Source organism: Homalodisca vitripennis, chromosome 2, assembly GCF_021130785.1.
Source record: "Homalodisca vitripennis isolate AUS2020 chromosome 2, UT_GWSS_2.1, whole genome shotgun sequence".
Lineage (NCBI taxonomy): Eukaryota > Metazoa > Arthropoda > Insecta > Hemiptera > Cicadellidae > Homalodisca > Homalodisca vitripennis.
Window position 1 is genome coordinate 98547332 of NC_060208.1, and position 8964 is coordinate 98556295.

The 8964-nt window shown below is 44.3% G+C and overlaps 1 protein-coding gene across 1 annotated transcript; it reads right to left on the reverse strand.

Moving 5' to 3' along the window:
- Window positions 1–7007: 7007 nt before the first annotated feature.
- On the reverse strand, window positions 7008–8042 carry LOC124355742 (basic proline-rich protein-like). The gene has a single exon (XM_046806900.1). The coding sequence runs from the start codon at window positions 8040–8042 to the stop codon at window positions 7008–7010; it is 1035 nt and encodes a 344-aa protein (XP_046662856.1).
- Between the last annotated feature and the right edge of the window lie 922 nt (window positions 8043–8964).

The window sequence follows — 8964 nt, forward strand, 5'->3', positions numbered from 1 at the left end:
TGAACCAAGCATATCATCAGATTCCGTTGAAGAAGGAATCACGTCTCTCTCACGGCCTTCTGCGTTCGTGGAATTTGTATCAGTACACGATCTGTGCCTATGGGGCTCTAGCTGTGGGGGCCACAAACGTTAACTAGGTTTGCTTGACTCCATCTCTTCCATAAAAACGATATTGTTGAAGTTCAGATATGAATTATGTCTTTAATTATCTTGATTGACCTTTTGGTTCTACAGGTGAGAGTCTTTCACGGAACAACGTTTATTAAACATCTTGAGGTATAGGAGGTCTGGTTTTAGGTTAGGTTGGGTAAGGGCTGGCCTTTACAGTCAATCCGGAGAAGAAAGGTCTGTCTTACGGCCCTGTCTGAAAATATCGTTTCTCGGTCACCTCGTGTCGTCCTAGGGGTCGTATTCTATAGACCCTGCCTGAGGACCCATAGGCATTTCGGGATTTCCCTTCCTCCGAAGCGATTGAAGGATTGCCATGGGTGTTGCCAGATTCATCGGCATGAACGGTGTTAGGGGTTTGATGGTTTAATTGCTACCGTTTTTGATAGGTGTTTTTTAATTCCTGACTTGCCCGAGGTGAGTAGGTGGACCGCCCCTCTCCCTCGAGGTGGTTTCCGCCCCTCTGAACCCCCCTTAAGAAGAAAGACGCAAATTCCCTCTCGTTTGGGTTGCCTGATCAAGTACGTGAAACGCTTTTCAAAACCTGCTTAGGAAAAAAGTACCAAGTGCCAGTTTTATCCCTGGATAAAAAAAGACCTCCTGTGCAATGCGATACCCGGAATGTTAGTAGGTTCTCTCGTTCATTTGGGCAGACTGACTCCTCATCCTGTGTTAGGATGAAAATGCACTTTGCTCAAAAGAATCGTGGCGCGCGGCAACCTATAGCTTTGCAATCTAGGACTTGAAAGGACCATCATTGGAAAAGTGAAGAAGTTCGAATTGTTATTTATGAAGCTTTGAAGTGGTGAAGGGAACGTTCGCTTTTCGGCAACTAGGCGATGGATAAGTTCTGCGGACGGTTCCTAGGAGCCATTTTATTCCATCTCCTGCTTCTGCTGCGAAAAACCGGACAATTTTGTAGGCTCCCTTTTCAATCTTGCCAGACTGACTCCAACTCGGGAAGATCCTGTGCTGGGTTGTCAAATTGCTGTGCTTTTCAAAGATTCGCCGCGGCGCCGGCGCCGCCGCTCGGGTCGCCTCGGCACATTCGCGGATGGCGGTACCAATCAACTAGTCGCGATGCTCTTTTGCATCTAGGAAATTCATCTTTGACCCCCCTTCAGCGAAATGAACTCTTCTATTTATGAGTGGAGTTGTCTGGCTGGTCCGGTCGTTTTCCGGACTGATGGATAAGTTTTCGGATGGTTCCTGCTGAGCATTCCGAATTTCTGCTGGTGAGAAACGGACCAGATCAGGCTCTTTCCTGGCTATTGGCCAGCCATCTTCGACAAACCTCGTGGAGGGGGGAAGCTTGGTCAAACATCATTGCGGTTGTCCAGGAGGGAGAATTGCCACAGCCTCTTACTTCTTTGCCTTCCAAGGGTGGTCCTCTGCTGTCGTGCCCAGCACGCGGACGGTGGCAGCAAGTTGTTACTGCGCGTGTGCCCACTAAACCTGGTCGCGCCGTTTCGCCGATGCTCTTTCTAGAATGTATCATCTACCCGTGGGCGATCCTGTATTTGGGATTCTCAAGACCACGTTAAAATCAGTGTGGGATGTGAATGTTGGATCTGCTGTTCCATCCACATGCTTGCGTCCTTGTACGAGAGCTAGGCATTGACTGTTGGTAGGTTCGAGCTGGTGGTCAATCTTTGCAAGGTGCCTATCACCAACTTCAAACCAGCACAAAATATCCAAATTAGCGGGACTTCTTTCTCTGAACCCGAGGGTGGGGAGCGGCCTCTTGTTTCAAATCATTGGTGTTCATTGAGGTCCAGGAGGGACCCTTACCCAGTTGCAAGGTCAGAAGGAAGCCCCCTCTCCCTTACTTGTCGCTGTGGATGCTTTCCAAGGGTTTTGCTGGTTGTCCTCTGCTGTTCGGAGTGCCCGACGCGGAGGTCAAGGTCAGTCCCAAGACGCGTTTACCAGATTTGGTTCTGCCGGCAACGTGTTCGTTCTCAGACAACGGCACCCAATTCGTGTCAGATGGTCTTTTCCTTATTTTTCATGTTCTTCCCGTGCATGGGGCGGTCAAATTTTACGGACCATTCACTACCCCCAGGACCATCGCTACTACCCGCAATCAGAGCCAGCCCTCATAAGTTTATCACGCCTGGAAAGGGAAAAGAGTATGGACAGATGAAACCATTGAGCTGGTCAGTTAGCCATTACGAAAGCTTGTCATCTTTGCACGAAGTCATGATTAAACCTTTCGCACCAAACAAAATTACCAAATTTCAGGTCATGTTTAGTTTCTGTTCCTCTGATCCCTTGGTCTAATCTCTGGAGTCTGGATAGTACTTCTACCAGGAGCGGGCCTCTTTGAGCGGCGCCCCACCCTCCCGGGGGCCCCTCTCCCTTTGAAAAGCGGCCCCCCCCTTCTTGCTTGAATAAGCGGCCTCTTGAAAATAGGTGAAACATTGACTATGTGGGACACCCTTTCCCGTAGCAAGTCAGGGAAAGGGTGAAGGAACAAAATTCAATAGCTTGTCGCTGGTGGATGCAACCCCTTTCTCTAAGTTTGCTGCTGGTGGATTACTGTCTTTTAGGAGTGCCACGGGCCGGTTTCCAGCTCTCGTGGATCAACGGGCACTCATAAGTCCCGCCTTTCTACAGGGTTTTGGACAGGTGCCCGCCACCGGATTTTCGTCTCAGGACAACGGCACACAATTCGTGTCTGAGTTGGTAGTGGGAGTTTCATCCGCTTCTGGGTTGGGCATATGGAATCAGGACATGTTTATACGACACATCTCATTACTGACCCAGCCTTTCTCCATGGTGCTGACACCTCTGGTTTCAACCGCAAATCTCAGAGCGGCCTGCCCTCATCGCTTATCACGTGAGGACTGATGATCACAAACTTACCTGGGATGAAAACCTTCTGAGCCTGGTGTGTTACTCTCGTTTGCCTGTTCAATTCTGCTCTTCACGAGAGGCGCGACTACTCATGATTTCCAGGAGGACTTTTCAGGGTCATGTTCTGCCTCCTCCTTCTGATCCCTTCGTCTAATCTCTGGAGAAGTACTGGATAGGTCTTCTACCAGTACTGGTTACTGCCAAGTATTACTGTGACACTTGGGGAAGCAGTCAGGGTTAATGCTGTTCCTAGAGTCTTTTTAGGGAAAGGGGTGAGGGAAAATTCAATAAGGGGGACGTATTGCTAAACCCCTTTTTCCAGGTGGGGGATCTTGTCATTTTGCAAGGCCCATCAGGTCAGTTTGGGAGCAATTAATAAATAATTTTGTGGATATATATTTTCCCACCTCGGCAGCCAAACTTTGCTATCGGTGGGGGACAGGTCCCCCCATCACCGGAATTCTTAGTTTTCTCTACCCTGTTTTTACTGCTGCTGTTGGTTGATTCCGTATCGGGCTAGGTTGTCTATGGCTGGTTGAACTTGACCCCAGTTTACGACAGTAAGGCTCGTTATGTCACCGGCATTCCGTGGTGGACACCGGCTACTGGTCATGGCTCGATGGAGATTACTGGATGAAGCGGCCCTGCGTTTGGGGGTGTTCAGCGGGGAATGACTCGTCACCAGTTCCCCTGGGTTTTACTACTTGTCGGTAGGGTCTGTTTTACTCTCTTTCTGTTTTCTTCTTTCTCAAGGAATGGTGTGCGAGGCGAGTCTGCCAATGGCACCATACCGAAATTCTAAAATGGAGGACCGTGTTTTGTCTGCGCTCCTGCTCAGCGGGACTTCGTTTTCCTGTTCCAACCGGGTTTCTCGACTTTCCCGTATACTGTGAACAGAGGCTTGTCAAAAAATGGTTCTTTTTCAGTGGGGGGGAGAGGTGGGGAGAAGGGGAGGAGGTTTTGTTTGGGGTTGCACCACTTTTTAGTGGGGAGGTTTGAGCGTGGGGCTACTGTTTTTTGGAGCGCATATTTATTTTTGTCATATTAGTTTTCCCACCTCGGTGGCACACTACTTCGTGTGGGGTTCTAGTCCGGTGGGGATGTCACTCCAGTCAAGAGTATTGATTTTTTCTGCAATCTGGTTGGACATGAACTGAATTTTGGTTGAGGTCCAGCTGGTTTGTCCACCTTGACTAAGTTTAGGATTCGTGGAGGCATGTTCACCGGCACCGCGGCCACTTCGAAAAATTTGCTAATATTTTATTTTTTTATAATTTTCGGAGCGGTCAGTCAACGTTCGGGAGAAGCTACTGTCAGTTGCTTGTCTGTTCACCTGCTCGGTCCCGTTGACAACTTTTCCATCATGGCCCTGGCTAATTCTAATAAAAAATTTCGGCAGGGTCCCCGTGAGTGCCACAATCTTTAACGGAATTGGGGCGGCCCATAGACTGCCAATGGCAACATAACCAGAAATTTCCAATTATATTGGAATGCCCGCGCCCTTGCCAGACTGGTATTGTAACCGGCATCATAACGGAGCGCCTGAGCGCCTGTATTCATCTTGAACAATGTTTGGATCTAAAATGTTTGTTTTTTTTCTTCTTCTTATTACACACTTGAGAGGATTGGATCTTGTATGGACGCGCTGCCCAGATGTTAGATCTGGCAGGAGGGCTAGTGCTGAGTATATTAGCTGTGTTTTTTTTGTTTAGTTACATGAACTGAAAGGGTAAGGATTTTCGATTTCTTTTAATTCGGATTCGTGGTGAGCAACTAAGCCTCCGCCTCCTTCGACATATTTTGCTTTAAATATTTTTTTTTTTTAATTTTTCGGCTACAAAACTTGAAACCCAATTACTTTTTAAAATTTAGTGGGCCTAGAAATTGTACAATCACTTTTCACCTCCCCTCAGTTCATAAAAAATTTACACTGTTTAAAAAAATTTTATATTTACTAACCGCAATACCTGAAATTTGTTATTTCTTATCAAATTTCTATATTATATTTATATTATTTTATCTAATTATGTTATTATTTTTATTTATTATGTTATTGTCTATATTGGAATTTTATCTTTTGGTGATTTAGTTTGTAAGTTACGCGGTCTGCACACGTGGTTGCACTGCTAGTAATTGTATTTTTGCATGAAAATGTTTGCACCTCATTTAATTATATCATTCTACTCGAATTCTTTTGTCTCTCTTTTGTCTCTTCTTCCACTAGTGGCATGTGATTGGGTTTTTGTTTTTTTGCTTTGATTTGCTCCGAGTTTGGGAGGGGCGCGCTTCGGGGCCTCCTGTCTTTTTCGCCTGCTCGGAACAGGGCGATGAAAAGGCACATGTGACTAACTCCGGATTATGCTCGTTGGTTAGTCAGAGTGAGATTATAATGTAGTTTATGTGCCTTACTCACTTGTCCAATGCCGTAAAATTGAATTTCTTATAGCATCCCTTATTGTAAGTAATATATGAAGAGGCGATACACCCCCACTGTTAAGCACGGCGCCCACTGCGACCAGGTGGGCGGAGGTAGGCCGGAGTGAGCCGGGCCGGGTCGCAGTGGGCGCCGTGCTTTATACATTGGCGCATCTTATTGCTCATCCCACTTATTACTGTATTTTGACAGAATAGCGGATAATTAATTACATTTAGAAATTTTATTTATTATTTTCATGCAGATAGCGTTGTAAAAGATACGAAAATAAAAAAAAATTGTACTCATATGATTGAACTGCGATTAGTTAGGTTTTAATACTTAATATCGATGAAATGAAACTTTTACTGCAAATGACAAAGATAGCAACAATATAATAATTCATAAATGTAATATATAAGTTTTATTAAAGGTATGGGAAGCCTACAGAAGTACCTATACAATGTTCTTCACAGTTGGAGTTAATTTCTTATAAATGACTTCAAACATCAGTCAGGAATGCAAAGAATCTTAGAAGCTTTAGCTTTAATTACTATAATTGTAAGTTTTAACTTATTATTGCTAATCTCTTCAAGAATTTGGAAGATTCCATACGTGAGATCTTTGTACACGTCGGAAGACTTATCAAAGTAGGTACTTCTAAAAAGATGGAAACTTGTAGGGACAGGAAGCTCTTATAGATCGAAAGCGAAACTTGGAGCTGGCAGAGGACAGGAACTCTTTTGGGGAGGTTCCACATGTCTGTATCATCTGAATTGGAACCTCGTACAGTCTGGGAGCTCTGAGAGGCTACCGGTAACCTCTCAAAGACAAAATCTTCAATATGCCGCAAGCTGTCAAATATCGGAAGCTCCCAAAGACAAGAAACTAATATACTGGAAACTTCTACAAAATAAAGTGTCCAGAGTCTAAAATTTACTAAACTGTGGAAAATCTCTGGAGTCGAAACATTTTCTAACATAAAACATCAAGGGATATGAGTGTTCATAGGCTAGAAACTGTAATAGACCGACAGCTTTCAAGAATAAAAGAATTTGAAATCGAAAATGTTTCAAGACATGAATGCTCCCAGTGCTACTTATAGATCTTTTCTGAAAACATTCAGAGACCAGAAACTTTCAGAGGTTTAAAGCTCCAGTGACTGATAACTTCTGAATGTAAAGAACATTTACAAGATAAAAAACGAAAATTTGGGTGCTGACATTAATAAATAGGATTAAAATATTTCTGAGTACTTGGATAATATTTTTACACTTTCTAAAACCAGCACGTGGCCTGGTAGATCTCGAGTGAAAGTAATAATAGTAAATTTTCTAATAGTAAATATTAGTTTATATATATATATATAGAAGAGCAAAATATTTACTTAAAAAAGGATGAATGTGAATATTTGTAATACGGTATTTTCTAACCTATGTTAAGTGATAATAAGCGTAACAAATGGCAGTAAAATGAGTGATATAAAATGACAGAACAATTATCATTCTCAGTCAACTGTAACAATCACAGATAACGTAATTTAATACTGCAATACATTATGTTAGCGTATTCAGTTGCATCTGTTATGTTGTACTGAGAACTCGTATCGTGACAAGATGTGGTGTTTTCCATTTCTCTTCGCTGAATCACCGCCACCATGGATACGCAGATCTACAGCAAGACTTATACGATACGGATCAAGTCCTGGAGGGACTTTTGGATTTCGGTCTCCTGGAGAACCAAGCCTTGGAGGGACCAGTGGCATTTGGCGTCCTGTACTACCAACCCCTGTAGGAACCGGTGAACTTGGGTGTCCTATAGAACAAAATCCTGGAAGCACCGGTGGCATTTGGCGTCCTATATATCCAAGCCCTGGAGGGACCGGTGGATTTTGGTCTCCTGTAGAACCAAATCCAGGAGGCACCGGAGCCATTTGGCGTCCTGTACATCCAAGCCCTGGAGGGACCGGCGGATTTTGGTCCCCCGTAGAACCAAATCCCGGAGGCATGGGAGACATTTGGCGTCCTGTACATCCAGGCCCTGGAGGGACCGGCGGATTTTGGTCTCCCGTAGAACCAAATCTCGGAGGCATCGGAGACATTTGGCGTCCTGTACATCCAGGCCCTGGAGGGACCGGCGGATTTTGGTCCCCCGTAGAACCAAATCCCGGAGGCATCGGAGACATTTGGCGACCTGTACATCCAGGCCCTGGAGGGACCGGCGGATTTTGGTCTCCCGTAGAACCAAATCCCGGAGGCATCGGAGACATTTGGCGTCCTGTACATCCAGGCCCTGGAGGGACCGGCGGATTTTGGTCCCCCGTAGAACCAAATCCCGGAGGCATCGGAGACATTTGGCGTCCTGTACATCCAGGCCCTGGAGGGACCGGCGGATTTTGGTCTCCCGTAGAACCAAATCCCGGAGGCATCGGAGACATTTGGCGTCCTGTACATCCAGGCCCTGGAGGGACCGGCGGATTTTGGTCCCCCGTAGAACCAAATCCCGGAGGCATCGGAGACATTTGGCGTCCTGTACATCCAAGCCCTGGAGGGACCGGCGTATTTTGGTCTCCCGTAGAACCAAATCCCGGAGGCATCGGAGACATTTGGCGTCCTGTACAACCAAGTTCTGGATGGCCCGATAGTATTTGGCGTCCTGTGCAAGCTGAATTTGGGAAGTCCGGTTAAATCTGGCCTCCTACTAATCTCTTGTGTGATGTGGATCTTAAGGCGTGTGCACTGTTTTCCTGTAGAGACACCTGGGTAAAAATGTTATATTTTTATTAAGTTCTACTAAGTTTAGTAAAAATAAATTTTTTGTTCAAAAAGGTTTTTGATCTCATTATTACAAATGGAAGCCGTAAAACCTTAAAAAATAAACATTTTTGTAGTAGGTTACGGAACAGGGTTCTTTTGACATTTTCCAAAGTTACGTGTAACAAAAAAATAGCAACATAGAGAATCTACTCCTACTCAGGTACAACACTAACCGAACATACAGACTCAAAATTCAATTTAAGTGGCCATTGTAAAGAGAGAAAGAGATTTCTAAATAGGCTAAGTTAAATATTTTTTATCTCGCCAAACTTATCTACTATATAAAAATTAGTCGCTAAATTTGTTGCTAATATCAGGAACGGCTCGCCAATTCGGCTGAATCTGTTTTTAATATTCGAAGAAGTCCGAGGAAGAAAAGCTTTCCAGAATATTTAATAGATCAGGAAAATAATTCAAGTCCAAAGTGAACTGACACCTAACAGCTGTTGATACTTTCAGTTAAATTTCATTAGAGGCATGAAACATTCGTTTACATTATTTTAAATTCTAGAAAATATTAGAAACACAGTGCTTTTTAATGAGTAGTGTAATGCACATTGCTAAGACGGAGTTACAATTAAAGTTTTACCTTAAATTGCATCAGTGACGAATGATTGCACCAGTAATAATACATTGGAAGTAACTATTATACTCTGTTATAAAACCCACCTTAATGATCGAAGTTACTAGAAACTGGTTGGCTCCCTTATT